General features: G+C 43.2%; 3 protein-coding genes across 5 annotated transcripts; 2 read left to right on the top strand and 1 right to left on the bottom strand.

Moving 5' to 3' along the window:
* The first annotated feature begins 227 nt into the window (after positions 1 to 227).
* Positions 228 to 1,574, top strand: LOC6564878 (NADH dehydrogenase (ubiquinone) complex I, assembly factor 6 homolog). The gene is made up of 4 exons (XM_001991557.2): positions 228 to 483; positions 542 to 656; positions 726 to 1,351; positions 1,422 to 1,574. The coding sequence occupies exons 1-4, from the start codon at positions 287 to 289 to the stop codon at positions 1,501 to 1,503; spliced, it is 1,020 nt and encodes a 339-aa protein (XP_001991593.1). The 5' UTR covers positions 228 to 286; the 3' UTR covers positions 1,504 to 1,574.
* Positions 1,575 to 2,506: 932 nt separating this feature from the next.
* LOC6564879 (poly(A) RNA polymerase gld-2 homolog B) lies at positions 2,507 to 10,118 on the top strand. Its single transcript, XM_032738304.2, has 9 exons — positions 2,507 to 3,596; positions 4,693 to 6,080; positions 6,562 to 7,063; positions 7,148 to 7,400; positions 7,563 to 7,706; positions 7,776 to 8,085; positions 8,161 to 8,276; positions 8,352 to 8,720; positions 9,649 to 10,118. The coding sequence occupies exons 1-8, from the start codon at positions 2,601 to 2,603 to the stop codon at positions 8,651 to 8,653; spliced, it is 4,011 nt and encodes a 1,336-aa protein (XP_032594195.1). The 5' UTR covers positions 2,507 to 2,600; the 3' UTR covers positions 8,654 to 8,720; positions 9,649 to 10,118.
* Positions 10,119 to 10,363: 245 nt separating this feature from the next.
* Positions 10,364 to 16,575, bottom strand: LOC6564880 (regulator of nonsense transcripts 1 homolog). Of its 3 annotated transcripts, none has more exons than XM_032737895.2 (6): positions 16,487 to 16,575; positions 16,279 to 16,409; positions 15,856 to 16,060; positions 15,091 to 15,765; positions 12,087 to 15,032; positions 10,364 to 11,485 (listed from the first exon to the last, which is right to left on the bottom strand). In XM_032737895.2, exons 3-6 carry the CDS (start codon positions 16,024 to 16,026, stop codon positions 11,444 to 11,446), a joined length of 3,834 nt encoding a protein of 1,277 aa, XP_032593786.1. In that variant the 5' UTR covers positions 16,027 to 16,060; positions 16,279 to 16,409; positions 16,487 to 16,575; the 3' UTR covers positions 10,364 to 11,443. The 3 variants fall into 3 exon arrangements, with proteins under 3 accessions (XP_032593786.1, XP_001991595.1, XP_043071876.1); XM_001991559.3 differs by having other exon boundaries at positions 15,091 to 15,762; positions 16,279 to 16,376; XM_043215941.1 differs by having other exon boundaries at positions 15,091 to 15,762; positions 16,487 to 16,574.
* Positions 16,576 to 16,645: the final 70 nt, after the last annotated feature.

The following is a 16,645-nucleotide window of genomic DNA, read 5'->3' as shown; positions in this document are numbered from 1 at the left end:
CATTGTTAATAGTGTATTTTTCAGGAATGCTGCCTGTTGCAAAGCGAAACCCTAATTGGGTTGCTTTAATTAAATATTATTTAGCACTGCATCAAGTGCGAATACGCAATACTCCAATTTATTTGCCATATTAAACACGTAATATTTACTGATTAAATTTGATTTATGCGTATCTTGAATTATTCTGTTATTAATTTTAATCATATTTAAGTCCCGCAGCACCGAAGTGAGGAGCAACACTGTTAAGTGAGGAGCAGCTCTGTTTAGTGCAAATAAAAATAAACAAATGCGGCGCCTGTTACAAAATAAGAATTCCGGACAATTCAATGTCTGGCAGCTGATCAGTCGAAATGTAAGCAACAATAGCGCCGACTACGCCATTCACAGGCCGCAATTGGAGCCACAAAAGCCAACGCAGACCACAACGGATGATGTCAGCAGAGAAGATAAATTTAGTGCCAAATATTGCATGGGCCTTGTGGAGTAAGTAAAAAATGGACAATGTTATTTAATGATGATGATGAGCCGCCGTAATTACTAGGAAATATGATTATGAGAACTATCTGAGCACTTTGCTGCTGCCCAAGGAGCTGCGTCCGGCGGCCTTTGCACTGCGCGCCTTCAACGTGGAAATCTCACGCTCTGTCAGCGCTCAGGTGGGTCCGGATCATGGCCAATGGGCCGAAAAACAACAAGTGCATAATGCAAATCTCAAATCATTGCAGCTCACCGAACCACAAATAGCCAAATTGAGGCTCAAGTTTTGGTACGACTCCATAGACAAGTGCTTTGAGCCGGAATCTAGTAAATCTTATGTTAAGGATCAGCCCGTGTTGCGAGAACTGCGGCGCACCGTGGGCACAACCAAACTGAATAAATTATATTTGCGCCGACTGGTCACGGCTCGTGAACGTCCCTCGAATCAGGCGTTCGAGACCCTGCGTGAGTTGGAGGACTATGCGGATCAGACATGCTCATCGCTACTGCATCTGCTGGTGCAGCTTAGCGGCGTGCAGGACTTGCAAGTGGACCATGCCGCCTCGCATATAGGCAAGGCGCAGGGCATAGCGATGCTGATCCGTGCCATACCCCACGCTGGCCGCCAGCAGGCGGTCTGTGTGCCCCTCGAGATCCTCATGCGTCACGGCGTCAGCCAGGAGCGCATTCTGCGCAGCGAACACAACGACAAGGGCGTCGAGGAGTGCATCTTCGAGGTGGCCAGTGCATCAAGTACGCATCTGAAGCTCGCCCGTCAGCTATCGCCCCAGGTTCCGAAACTGGTGCGCAAGATTTTTTTGCCTGCCGTCGCAACGGATGGTTATTTGGAGCGCCTGAGGCGAGCGCGCTTCCTGTGAGTTGAATGCATACAATAAGAACCCAGTTAGAATGTTTTCCAATTTGTTGAATTACATTCATTTCAGATTAACGCATCCGAGTTGCATAAAGCGCGACACCATGTTGCCCGCTCGTTTATTCTGGAAGACGCTGTTCAGCAAATACTAGAATTAGTTGGCGAATTGTTTTAAAATCAGTTAATTATTAAAGGCGATTTAAAGCTCGAACTTTCGCATGTACATGAAAAACCTCTTTTGGTATAAACAGAAATATGTACAGGTAGGTAAATGTCAAAAATTCAAATCAAGTAACCTTTTTCTTATTACTCAACACGCACACTCAGTAGGCATCGATATCGGCGACTTTGTGTATCGATCCCAGTTGTTGCTACTGTTGATTGAACGTAGCGCGCTGTGAGTTTATTTTAGTTTTTAGTGATTGGCAAAAGTATACAATTAAGTCAAATTAAAATTGCCATAATTTTTAGCTGAATGTCTATTATTATATTATGAATGTGCCCTCCTATTGTGTGTTATTTGAAAAAATTTGCCAACGGAGCCGTGCGCCAGGCGCACTTCGAAAGTAAGCACCGTTTTGTTAGGTGAATACAATGTACAATTGCATTAAGAGTTTTATGGTGAGTTCATGTTATAACATACATTCACATATATATAGATATAGATATTTTATGGCGAGTTCATATTACATATGTGTATAAATAAAGATGCATTTTGTTTTTATATCAAGGCCTAACGGTTAAATGCACGCCATTTTTTTTCAGTACACGCAAAATACCTTATGAATTTTTGCCCGTGTCTTTGCTGCGCTTCTAACAAAATAACGGATCTTCGCAGCGCTCACTCTCTCTTTATTGCACATACAGCTCTAAGCTGGTGGTACGAAAAGCAACAAGGATAGATTGACACAAATAAGAAATACAGTTACTTGTATACAGTAGTGGCCAATTCCAATGAGCAGAGAGTAATCTAATAAGATAGAATAATACTGAAATAAACTGCACTCAATGAAATACACTGCAAAAACAATCTAAAAACAAACAAAAAATAAAAACAAACAAAATTATATAAAAACTATAAAAATATAAAGAAACTTAAAAAAAAAGGATAAAATAATACAAAAAATTAGCATAAGGATTACAAAAAATTTACTTAGTTTAAATCATTAGTAAACGCCGTACGCCTTGAGCAAAGTAACAAAAAAAAAAGAAAAGAAAAATTAAATATTTTTCATATCGTAATTGGGCTATGTATGCGAACCAAGCTGAAATGAAAATCTTTGCCACGACTGTTGTTGTTGCCAGTTCAGCGGATGAGGCTGGTGCGGCAACAGTAGCAACAACACAACAGCACCAGCACCAACAATTGCAGCAGCAGCAGCAACGCGAATATCGCTGTGCTGCTCAGGTGAAGTTCAACAAGTATAACAACAAGGCAAACAATATGTTGCGACAAGCCAAATATGGCAACAACAACAACAGCAGTAATAACAATAACAACATCAACACTGATAACAAACATGCAAAGCGACTGCAGCAACAGTCACAACAGCAACAGTCGCAACAGCAGCAGCAGCAACAACAACAGCAGCTACACTACAACAACAATAATAATATGCACAACTTTGCGCGCAAGAAATATTTTGGCAGCAATGCCAACAATAACAATAACAACAACAGCAGCTACAACTGCAACCAACAGCAGCAGCAATCGCCTTATTACCAGCAGCAACACGCGACCGCAGCACCAACAAACAACAACAACAACTTGGTGATGAAAAATCAAAATATTATCGAAGAAATCAGTTGCAAACAACAAAGAAGCGATAGAAACAACAACAACAGCAATGATACCAACAGCAACAATACAAAGTTGCTAATAAAATCGAATAACAATAGCAGCAACAACACCAGCAATAGCAGCAACAACACAAGCAATAGCAGCAACAACAATTCAACATCATCTGTATATTATAGCTGCAACGGCATCGAGTCATCGACAACTCAAACAGTAGCCAACAATAACAATGATGAACGGCAGCAGCAGCAACAACAACAACAGCAGCAGCATCATCATCAAAGCACACCAACTAAGTTGGCAACATCAGCCAAGCAATCAGCAACAACTGCAAAGACACAGCAACAACAGGACAACGGCAACAGCAAGACGCAAAAGCCCCGACAGCAACCGTTGAGCTTCTGGAAGACGAGCTATCCACAACAGCCGACGCCGCAGCAGAAGGAAGTAAGCCAAACTTGCAACAGTTGTCTATATCCTTGCAGCAGTTCTCATACAAACAGATAAAGAATATACCAAAAATAAATTTCCTGATCGCAAGATGTAATAGTAATTTAGGAACGAAGGATGGCATACATTAAAAAGAAATGAAAATTGCCCTGCATTTTAGTAAATCTCCCTAAAAAATAAAAAATAAAAACATTTCTAACCGTTTGAAAAGCATGCTCTAAATTGGCAATCCAAAAAATATATTAAGACAAAAATATATCCAAAAAGTAGAAAAAATCAATTCTATAATTCGGAAATGAGTAATAAAATTAAATTGTTCGGTTTTTATGTGAGAGTTTAGCTGTTGTCTGCCTTAAATGAATTTATAAACTATTCTTAAGAGAAAGCAAACAACAGCCTGGAAATTCGACATATTATTTCTGAATTATAGAAAAATCCAATCGGAAATTTAGAAATGCAAAACTAGTTTTTATCAGTCAGAGGCACCAGATCTCAGGCAAGCCAAACGTCTCAGAAATGATTTAAGCATGTAATTGCCGTGGCAAAGAACTGGCTTAGAATACTCACCGGTCTCTTGACAGGACACTTTAGACTAAGAAATCACTTCACTAAACTTAACAGCGAGCAAACTCTGCCGGTTTTGTGATAATAAGAAAGAGTCCTCATTGCGCATCATAGCAGATTGCGTCGACTTAGCTGGAAAAAGATGCGGATATGCTTGAGCAACATGATAACCCTCAACCAGACGAAGATTCTCGCCATCGTGTAGGAGTTAGGATTGATGAAAGGGCTATAGACTCGGCAGTTTCACAACAGATCTAATAATAATAATAAGCTGTAAAATATAATATATATTATAAATGAATATATTCTGAATGGAACATCATTCTCAAGAGAGAAACCAGAATGCACCTTAGCGAGTGGAAATTAGTTTAAGTTCACGTCCGATTACCCTGGTCATCTGCGATGACTTATAAGTAGTCGGAACTGGCTGCAAGGATATACGAAACTTTGGCTTGATGTTGTACACAGATGGTTTATTTGATATTGATTGCTTTACTATTAACTCAAGGATTACGCGCTCTTTTTGCAGCAGCAATTCAAGCAGTCGCTGGCCACACAAAAGAAAACGGAGTTGGCTATGGCAGCAGTGGCAGCAGCAGGCGGGGGAGGAGGAGGAGCATCATCGGATCAGCAGCAACAGAATTATCAATATTACTACTCGCATCCCAAGCAGCTGACCATTGCATCGTTTCTGCAAAAGGAGCAGTTGCCTGAAACCGTTGAGACTAGCCCCCCACAGCAACAGAAACAGCAGCAACAACAGCAACACAAGCAGCAGCAGCAGCAAACAGGCGCTTATCAGCAACGGTATCGCAACTACGGCTACAACAACAACAACTATCTGCAGCAGCAACATACATATCCTCACCATGCACAGCAGCAACACAATCACATGCCCAACTCGCACTTTCGTCGCAATAAGAAATTGCATTACAACAGCAACAACAATAGCAATAACAACCACAACAACTGCCCTCTAGCGACATCTGTACATAAGCCCATTGAGATTGTGCCCGGCAGCAGCTATAACAACGCCTCACATCGGCGCATGCAAAATGCAACAGTTGCTGCTGGCAATACCAATCATCATGTTGCCACAAGCCACAAAAATGGCTACTATCAGCAGCTGCATCAGCACAGCCATCGGTTCCACTCGCTGATGACATCCAATGGCGCCACGCCCATCAGAGCCGAGCATCAGAAATTATACAATTTGACTTATGTGAATATGGATGTTCAGGAAGCAGTTGCAGCAGCAGCAACAGCAGCAGCTGCTGTCGTCACAACGCCAATAACAGCAGGCGAAAATGGTGATACTGCAGCGGCAACTGTTGCTACAACATCGAATCGCAGCAGCAGCAGCAGCATTTTTCTGCAGCCGCCGCCAATGCTACAATTGCCGATGCTCGGTCCGGGCATACTATCGCCGGTAGCTCTTACGCCGGAGTCTGTTACGACGCCCACAAACATGATTAGCTGTGCCCAGCTGGATGAGGCAATCACAGCGGCAGCAGCCAGCGGCACCACCAACCAGCCTGTGGAACCCTCACCCATTGTCTATGTGCACAGTCCCAGCTATGCACCACTGCCTTTTATGCTGCACCCACAGCAGCAGCAACAACAACAACAGCAGCAGCAGCAACAGTCCCAACAGCTGTACACGAACAAAACACAGCAGCATCAACACTTTTTCGTTGGCTTTGGAGATGGTTATAACGGCAACAACACCGCCGCCGCCTGGTCGCATGCCCAAAATTCCCCTTGTTATACGCCTGCCTACGGTCCCGGTCAGGGTCCGGGGAGCATGTCCAGTGGCTCAACACATTCAAACAGTCGCATTCCGTCGCATTGCGCCGTTTCGCCTGCCTCGTCCACCTGCTCGCTGGCCAGTGAATCCCAATGGAGCAGTCGTAGCCGGTAGGTGTTCCCCCACCAGTTGTATCTCATCTCATACAAACCCTCTAACTCAAAAGGATAAATTGTATATTTATTCATATATTATTATTTTTTGTATTCATTTCCTGGCTTGCTAAAAACCATATCAGTTTCATCCCTCTTTCATGCCCTCGAAAATGTGCTGTAATCTCATTTAGCCATTTGTTGAAAGAGATCTTCATAAAAGCTAAATTGATCAGATTCGTTTCAGTAATTTTCCTAATTGGATAAATTCAATTTGGATTAATTATTAACTGATTTTCTGGACCCTGTTGTTCGATTTCTTGGAAATCAAAAAACGATTAAACAATGCCACCGCTTGCTGGCAATATACCGCATCCGATTTTATTTAATGGGACTACGTTTTGATTTAGTTTGCTTTTTGGTTTTCTTGTCAGATGCAGTAGGGAAACATACTCGCAGACATTCAGATCTTCAAAGTTTTTTGATTATTCCAACGCAGCTTTGCCTCCACGGAGCTGTTAAGCGTTTCGCCCACGCCGCCAGCTGCAGCTACAGCTGCAAGCGCCACAAAATCAGTCTCGACAGTGTCAGCAGTCTCGGGGACGGGAACAACGGGTGGCCAACCGGCGACATCGCCGCGATTGGGCAATATGGGTAATGGAATGCATGCGATGTTACCGTTTGGGTTACCACCACCACTGCCACCACTACCCATGCCCGTGAACGGGGCATATCCGCATTATTGCGGTCCAAATTGCGGCTGCAGTGGCGGCAATATGTCGTGGACGGCATCTTGGTATGAGCCGATTTTGCCGCCGGATCGCTTTCTGGATCATGCACGCAACGTTGAATTGACCATGCAACCGGAACAGCTGTTATGCCACAGTAAATACGACAATCTATCGATGGATATATGGAAACACTTTCGGGGCGCACAACAGACCCACGCCACGTTCAAGCGAAAGATGCGACTGTGGCGACATCTGTTCATCTGGCTATACGTGAGTATATCTTGGCCGCAATGGATCCGCAACATCTTTGAAGTGTTCTTTCTCTTTTTTGGTGATATATACTTATTTTTGTAGCAGACCATGTTTTCGGGCTATCGGATCTGCTTAGTGGGCTCAACAATCACTGGCTTCGGCACGGACTCATCAGACATCGATATGTGCCTGTTGCCAGACCATCAGATGCATCATCATCATCACCATCACCATCACCATCAGCAGCAACAGCAGCAGGAGCAGCAGCAACAGCATCACTTTCACAACGAGCAGCGCACCAAGGCGATTATGACATTGAATCTGTTCAATGAGGTTCTCAAAGAAACGGGCAATGGTAAGCCAAGTTTAGTACAGTAATAGTATATTTTTATATATATTCATACTTTGGCAAGCCTTATAAAATCGAAATGAAAGTTTTAAGCTTTAACCAGTTGAATTTGTTTACTATAATCCTTGCAATAAAAGTCTATGTTCATGCACTCAATTTTTGCCGCAGAAGTTTTTCAGGATTTCAATTTAATTGAGGCACGCGTCCCAATCCTTCGCTTCAAGGATCGCCTAAACGGCATCGAAGTGGATCTCAACTATAACAATTGTGTGGGCATTAAAAATACATATCTGCTGCAGTTTTACGCGCAGTGTAAGTACAAATAAGAAAATCATTTCTAATCACTCATCGATTAATATCAAATGTTAAACAAATCTGCAGTGGATTGGCGCACACGGCCACTGGTGGTCATCGTGAAGCTGTGGGCGCAATATCATGACATCAACGATGCCAAACGGATGACCGTGTCGAGTTACTCGCTGGTGCTGATGGTGTTGCACTATTTGCAGTATGCCTGTATGCCGCGTGTGTTGCCCTGCCTGCAGGCGCTCTATCCCGATAAATTCAATTTGGGGCAGCAGGATTGCCTCGATCTGGATCTCATCGAGCCCATTGAGCCGTATCATACACAAAACAAGCAAACGCTCGGCGAGCATTTGCTTGGCTTTTTCAAATACTACAGCACATTCGAGTGAGTACCACACCACACCAGTCAAGAGATGTTCTTTCAAGTGTGTTTCATTCATTTGTTGTATACCCTTTTTAGCTTTGAGAACTATGCTATATCCATACGCACTGGCGGTGTTTTACCCGTAACTGCCTGCCGTCTGGCCAAGAGTCCCAAGAACGACATACACCAGTGGAAGGAGCTGAACATTGAGGGTGCCTTTGCGTTATATATATATATATATATAGATTTATCTCTTAAATTAATGTTTGTCCAAATATCCATTTCAGAACCCTTCGATTTGTCGAACACAGCGCGTTCTGTTTACGACAGTGCGACCTTTGAGCGTGTAAAGACTACATTTATAGTGACGGCGCTTCGATTGGAGCACACATTGGATCTCGTCTCGATATTCACGCAAATTCATCACGCCACTCAAAAGCCGTCCGTGCATCATGCTGCCAATCATGTCCATAACTCGCACACCTCGCACGGTAGCCATCAGTCATCACATCAGCCGCAGCAGCAGCATTCACTGCACGGACGTGACTCCACCTTTGGAGCGGCTCCCCAATCCGTGCATCACGTCTGAACAGACAATTGGCATTTATATGAAAGAATTGTCCGTCATTTTGCAGGCATTTCATAATCATCTACAGGTTAGTTTCAGACTGAGGCTGTTTTAGTTGAGTCCCGTTATCATCGCTATATAGTGATAGTCTCAATGTTTTAAATTTGAGTTTTTTGTTTTGTTTTGTTCAAAACCAATTTTTATACGTACACTTTGAAAGTCCACTATTCGACTATTGCGTATATATATATAAATATTGTGATATACTAATGAAAAATAATTAATTATTAAAATAATGTTTTCCGAATCTTTGCTGAGGAACACTCTAAATACTCACACATTGATGTTCAACAAGAAAATAACTTCATAATTTGAATTTTTTGATCTCAAAAATGAGTAGAAAACTTTGCGTTAGCTAGTGTTATACACATATTTACTGCATTAGATGCTATATTTTAAAAAAATAGTTTTTATTGTGCGATTTTGAGCGTTTTGCCATCGAAATTAATTAAAATATATATACATAAATATATATATATATATATATATATATATATATATATTGATAATTCTGATTAAATCTTCAATTCTAATGGCTCCAAGCAATAATTTTATAGATCATATACTATTGTAAATTGTGCAATCAAAAAAAAGCATGCGGCAACATCGAGCGATAATTGTGATACGTAAACTTAATGTACAAAACTGTGTTTTTGTGTATATGTTGGGAGCTTACACGTATGCAGTTAATTTTAAGATAAGCCTCATTTATATAGATATCTAGGAGGCACCTGAGAACGATTTTATTAACGAATATACAATCAAATGCTCCTGCTTAGGGAGTAATTACATAAAGTATTATCAATTTTGAATGAATTTGTATTGACATAGTTTTGGAATTAACTGGGCATGTGTAAACTTCATTTTACAATTAGAATGTCTCTTGTGAGAGCTGACAAGAAACCAGAAAAACTTAAGAAACCAGTAAATGATAATAAAATATGCATTTCTTACAGCCCTCCTCCATACAAATGCAAACATATTTCAAAAGTATGTGCACTTAAGCGAAGCAAAACTATATGCACAATGAAAAAAAAAAAAAAACTATAAAAAAAGCAATAAATTATAATTAAAATTTATTTCAAATATAAATATTGTAATACCTTTTGGTTACAAGTTTTGTAAATTCAAATTTAATTATATTGAGTTTGAATAATCTTAAATTCCATTTATATCTTTGTCCGTGTTCTCTATTTAAATTATATAAAATCGTAGCCCCCACAACCCCCTCCCCCCATCAATGTAATTGTTAAGTTTTTTTTCGATCACTCACTTTACGTCACATTTACTGTAAAAAAAAAAAAAAAATGTAATCAAAAGAATATAAATCGAATCATGAAATTTGAAATATGTTAGGCGAAATAGCTGCAGAGATGAATATATATCAAATACATCGCACAAACCAATGTCATACCAAAATAAAAATAAGAAAAAATAAACTTTCGTTTATGTTTTTTCTTCTGTTTTGCAAAATGTAATATTTTTTATTCAGAACTTGTTTTTAAAGTGTGTGTGTGTGGTTGGGTGGGGGGAGGGGTATATAATCACATTATTGACGTATCTGTATAAAAATATACTATTTTTTTTTGTCTACTTCTGTTGTTTGCATTTATTATTTTTGTATGTGAGTTTGTGGGCAAAACATTTTTTTATTTTTAACATTTTCCAATGTGTATTCTTGCAAAAAATTTTAAATAAATGAAATATTTCCAAACCGTCTTAAATATGTTGTTGAATGAGGGCGCCGCCTTTTTAAAATACTTTTTTTTTTTTTGTTTTAAATAACAATTTTTCATAATTGTTTTCATTAAGAAATATAAAGAAAAGTACATTTTAAAAAGAATTAGATACGTCTTCGTGTTAGATGCGTGACGATTCCGAAATAAAAACTGATTTCCAAGCAAATGAAATTTAAAAAAATTGTGGTTATCACACCACAAAAAATGTTGCAAATATTTGGGAAGAGATGTTGGTTTTTCTTTTTTAACAGAAACAAATGGCATTTTTCGCATACAAGGTTATTTTGTTGGGCATTTTGAAGCGGCATCATTCCGCGCTGAAAATTCGTTGAAAGTTTGTAGAATTTGTAGGAAAATGGCGCCCCGACGTTGTCACGTTGTCTCCAATATCAACGGATGCATCTGCAGGCAGGCGCGCAGCCCGCGCATCTCTCGCGCTCTGTGGCCGCCGCTGCCAACGTTGCTCGCTCGCTAGCCGTCGCTAGCAGCAGCGTGTCTGGGAAGGCGAGCTGAAGCTGGAGCTATTCTCATCCACGCGTGTGTTTATGTGTATGTGTATGTTTTCTGTGTGTCTGTGTGATTCCGTTGCTGTGTATATTGGTGTGCGTGGCCGCAGCTGATTCTTTTCACTGATGCCGCTTCTAATCATCAATCGCTGTCGCTCTTACTCTTTCTCTCTCTCTCTCTCTCTATCTCGCCTGTGTGGCTAGATTTAACTGTTAGACTTTTTCCCTGATGCTCTTTGCCATATTGCTTCGTTGCGTCTTCGTCTTTAGTTTGCTGCTCTTTCTCATGTTCTTGTTGCTGCTGCTGTTGTCGCTTTCGTTGTTGCATTTTTTTTGTTCTTTTTTTTATTTAATTTTTTTTTTTTGCCATGCTGCTGCTGCTGCTGCTGCCGCCACTGCTGCTGCTTTGGATGGCTTCGAAGTTCTTTCAATTTGTTTGTTGTTGTAGTTTGCTGAGTTTATTGTTGTACATTGTTGTTGCAATTGTGTGCATCTCCTCAGGCTTCTCAGTAAGGTTGCGAGAATTGATTCAAACTGCGTTCGCCCGACTATAGCATCCACGAAAAAGATATGAGAAGAGAGTTGAGAATGTTTGTTAGTACGAAGCAAATTTCACTTCAAATATAACAAGTTGTTTTCAGTTCATAACTACAATTAAATCACTCCGAATTGAATAGGTAACAGCAATGGAATAACGTTACGAAATACGTTACAAATTTGAGACTTATTTGTAAATTGCTCGCAAGCTTTACGTTAACTAAAGGAATACATTTGAATGTTTCAACTAAATTTATGGTTAAATCATGAATTACACGTTAGTTTGTAACAACTGCGAATTCAACTAAAAAAAAAACTATTAGTGAGCTATAGCAAATTGAAATAATTTTAAGTAACTCACTACAGCAGCAACAACGTTAAATAAGAAATTTGTGTTAACTTAAAGAAATAAGTGGCGAAATTATGAATTTAAATTCGTTTCAACTCTGAGTGCTTCTAGAATAAGCGCAAAAATATGCTTTATGTTAACTTGTGTTATGTTAGTTATGTTACATTACGTTATGTTATCTTATCTTATGCTACGTTATGTTATCTAGGATTTCTTGAAATTCCTGAATTTATAAACTTATATTCACTTGCCGCAACACTTACCACATTGAAAACATCATCCTGTGAGAGCAGTCCGTCCATTTGGGAGATATGACCAAAGTCCTGCGACAGCTCCGGCTGCTGGGACAGCGCAAAGCCGCTCGGCTGTGTCATCTGCAGCGACAGAGCCGCTGGATATTGACTGAATGGAGCTCCAATGCCTGATCCACTTGCTCCACCACTTCCTGCTGCTGCTGTTGGTGTTGCTGTTGTGATTGATGTTCCAGATACTCCAGATGTTGCTCCCGCTCCTGTTGTTGCTGCTGCTCCTGCTGTTATTTGAAGCGTTGTTGTCGCTGGTTCAGATGCTGCTCCTGCAGCTGCTGGTTCCGTTCCTTGCAGCATGCCAGCATTCAAATTGTTGCCGCCGCCAGCACGTGTCTTTGACATCTTGTTGCCCTTCTTGCTGTTGCCGGCTGGACCGGCGGAAATGGCCGGCACATAGCCAGACGACTGATTATTCTGCATTGCCCGATTCTGCTTGGCGGCCATAATGGCCTGCTGATGCTGATTGTAGAAGCGGGGCGGCAGACTGCTCATGTTCATGAACATGCCCACTGGGACGGGCATGTTGCCCAAGGCAGCGGCGCCATGATCATTCGAGATGAACCCAATCGAATCATGCAGATTCGCTGCTGTCCAGCTGGCTGGATTTCCTGCAGTGTTGTTGCCGACCCCGCCAATGGGTCCATAACTATTGTTGCCACCAGCACCGCCAGCGCCGGAGCCATAAACGGGATTAATCATATTATTGCCAACGGTGGCCATAGCAGCTGCAGTTGCAACACCAACACCAGTACCAGCAGTCGCATAGTTGGCATAGGGATTGGGTGCATAGTGGCCACCAATGCCAACGCCAGCGCCACCGACACCATTGAAGGATTGTGTGGGTGGATTGAGTGGCGCCTGGCGTGTATAGCCGCTGCTACGCTCGTATATGGAACCGGGGACGAGCACCTCCTTGGCATCGGCCATCATTGTGGACATAAAATGGGCGCCAATGTTCATACTGTTCACAAGCTTCTTGGGCTTCTGGAAATGGATGAGGGACTCCTTTAGATTATTTAGTGAGCCCTCGACGAGCACTTTGCGATCCTTGTAGAAGTTGAGCAAATGATTCCACAGCTGTTGCTTGGACAATACCTTCGGATTGCCGACAATGATGATGCCGTATTTGGCGCGAGTTAGCGCCACATTCAAGCGACGCGGATCGTTGAGGAAACCGATGCCCTGTCGCTCATTGGAGCGCACACACGACATAATAATGATGTCCTTCTCGCGACCCTGAAACGCGTCCACGCTGGCTATCTCGATCTCCTGATACAGGCGCGAGTGCAAGCTGCCCTGGTACTGCATATATTGGACCAGATAGGCACGCTGACCCTCATACGGGGTAATTATGCCAATCTGTTCCGGTTTGATGCCCGCCTTGAGGAAACGTGTTGTGATTTTCTCCACATTGGCCGCCTCGGTTCGATTGAGAAACGATGTGCCCGAGCCGGCAATCTCCTCCTGTCCCTGCGTAACCAAAAAGAACATCGGACGATCTGGCTGCGGCCACGGAAAGTCCAGTTTAAGGCGGCGATCCTCGGCACAGACACCATTCTGCAGCGAGCCCTCATAGAAAAAGTTGGACGGAAATTGTGACAGCTCCGGATGCATGCGATATTGCACCTCCAGACGGAACGGTCGTATGCCCAGCACAACGAGACGCTCGAACAGGCTCTGGGAGAGGCCGGCGCGCGCGGCTTTCTTGCACATGACCACTGGTCCCAGCTGGCAGTGATCACCGACGAGAATGAGTTGCTTGGCCCCAAGCACCACCGGCACCATACACTCAGGCTCCGTGGACTGCATGGACTCATCGATCAGTATCGATGTGAATTTGATGCGAGACAAACGGACATCGCCGGCGCCAACGCATGTGCAACAGATGACATCGGCTGCCTCGAGCAGTTGATTTTCGGTGGCACGTTTCAGACTGCGATAGCGTTTCTCGTCCGCTGAGCTTAGCTCGCCGGTTTCATCCTTCAGTTGTTGCAGCTTCTTTAGCTCCGAATTTGTTTCCATGTTGCGTATCTGATTGTGCAGCGCCAGGAAGCTAACGGGACTATCGATGGCCTCGCGACTCTTGGCACAAACGCGCACCACCTTCAGATTGGTGCGATGAATCTTCTCGGTGAGCTGATCGACAGCCGTATTGCTGGGCGCACAGACGAGCACCGTGCCGCCATGCTGCTTCACCAGCTGATACACAATTGTAGCCGATGTGACGGTTTTACCAGTGCCAGGCGGTCCCTGGATCAGGCTAAGAGGTCGCTGCAGTGCATGCTTCACCGCATACACCTGCGACCGATTCAGATCCGGCAAATGGGGGGCACTATACAGCTTGGGCTGTGGGCCACGAAACAGCACCTCATCGCTGCCATCGGCCCGACCGTGTCCCAGCAGACGCGAGTAGATATAGTTGGACACCGAATTGCGATCCATGGCAAAGTTGCGGAGAGCACGAGTCATCCGATCAAATGATGTACACTTCCATATGAAGTCCACGCTAAAGTTGCTGGTGAACTTGAGCGGGGCATTTGAGAAGCATTTGAGCTCCAGGCCAACATCGTCGCCAAAGTTATCGGGCACCTTGATGACATGCCCAATTTCGCTCCACGGATTGTACAGTTCGCCGACGTAGCGCAGTCGGAGCTCATCGCCGTGCATGAGTTTCATGTCTGAATCGGTTTTGGCAAGCGTAAAATACGCAATTGTCTTCTTATTGAGGCCCACATCCCAGCGCACCTCTATGTTCTCCTGTGTGGCGGACTCCTTCAGCTTCTTATCGTAGTCGGCCTCGAGGCTGACCAGTGGGCCAAAGGTCTTCTCATATTGATAGCCATCCTCGTAGCGTAACAGCACTTGCGACGGCTCCGAATCGATGCCGGGCTTTTCCAAATCCTGCAATCAGATATTGTCAATATATCATCGATATTTTCTGTGTGATTCACCAGCTCACCTGGAATGTTGCCTCAATGTTATCCTTCCACAGTTCCTCGAGCTTATTGATTTGCGCTGCGGAAATTTGGCGTGCACGCAACTGACCCTGCTCGCTGGGCTGTTTGACCAGCCAGGCGAGAAAGCAGCGATCGGCAATTAGCGGTTTCCACTGCTCCTGATCCCAGTTCATGTCCTTCAGTGAGTTCTGGGCGGCGCATGGCTGGCGGCACAGCAGCACCACTACAGAATCCGCCTTGGCGGGTATAAAGCCCAATACGAACACATTGCGCACACCACACGAATAGCACTCGAGTATGGTCTCGCCAAGTGGGCCATCGCCGTGGAGGGTCACCTCGCGATGCTTGGCACGCACTAGATGATTGATGATGTGCGAGCCGGAGGTGCTGCCGCGTCCATTGCAAAACCATTTCTTGCAATTGTTGCACATGACAACGGTGGCCGGATCATGGATGCCACAATATTTGCACGCATGTGCCGGCAACTCTTTAACATAGGCCGAGGTGCCGCCGACACAGCGACCGATGCCGTTGCCGCCGCCGACGCCACCACCGCCGCCGCCGATGCTCTCATCATCTTCCTCCTCGAATTGTAATTCGGCCAAAACATTGGTAATCGAACCCAAACGTGGCTGGATCAACTGATCATTGCTGTGAATGCTAACGCGTCTTGGCTGCTGGGGACAAAAAAAAAAAACAAAAGAAAACGAAATTCTTTATTTATGATATACACGTGGCTGGCAAGGGCAATCGCCTATTCCACTCACCTGCAGTTCGGGCAGCTGGTCACCCTGGGTCTGGCTCTGCGATGTGGATGGCATGGTGAAGTCACGATAATCATATGGCGTCGGTTGTGTATCGGCGCCGCGCAACAACTCATTGTCATCCATGTCCAGGAATGTGAGCGCCGAACTTGGCGCATACGTGTCCACGCTCATTGCGAATGCGTATTTTGCTACTCTTCTGGGTACTCTATGATTGTTCGTATTATTGTTGTTGTTGTTTTTGTTATTTTGAAGTTGAAGTCATGCAAATGCATATATGCGGTTTAATTATTTAGCCAACACACACACACACACACATGCACACAACAACAACAATAATAAACACATGCAATCACGTATGTGTTGATTTCGATTCGTTTTTATTTTTTTTATATTATTCGGGTACACTGTAATAAACCCACTCACCTCAGGCAGTTCTCGTTGTTGACCGTCAAAAAGTTGTCACAAAAGTGCGTGCGTGCTGTGTATTTTCAGTGGATGCAAACTGTTGCCGTTTGCTGCAACTGCAAATTACAAATTAAATCCAACAACAAAAACTGAACGAAAAAGAAAAAACAAAAAAAATGCAGTGTCGCTTTACAGTTAGTTTTTGTTTTGCGCGTGAAATATTTACATAGATATGTACGTCGGTCGGGGCAAATGGCAATTTACGCCTTCAGCACGTTGCTCGCCTTACGGAATATGAATGAAGACTAGGCACTTGATCAAAAATAAAATTAAGCCTAACAATATACATGTGTCAATAATTGTAATTCCAGAGACTAATATATCA

This window comes from Drosophila grimshawi, unplaced genomic scaffold (genome assembly GCF_018153295.1).
Source record: "Drosophila grimshawi isolate 15287-2541.00 unplaced genomic scaffold, ASM1815329v1 contig_848, whole genome shotgun sequence".
Taxonomy (NCBI): Eukaryota; Metazoa; Arthropoda; class Insecta; order Diptera; family Drosophilidae; genus Drosophila; species Drosophila grimshawi.
This window is presented reverse-complemented; position numbering and strand designations above follow the sequence as displayed.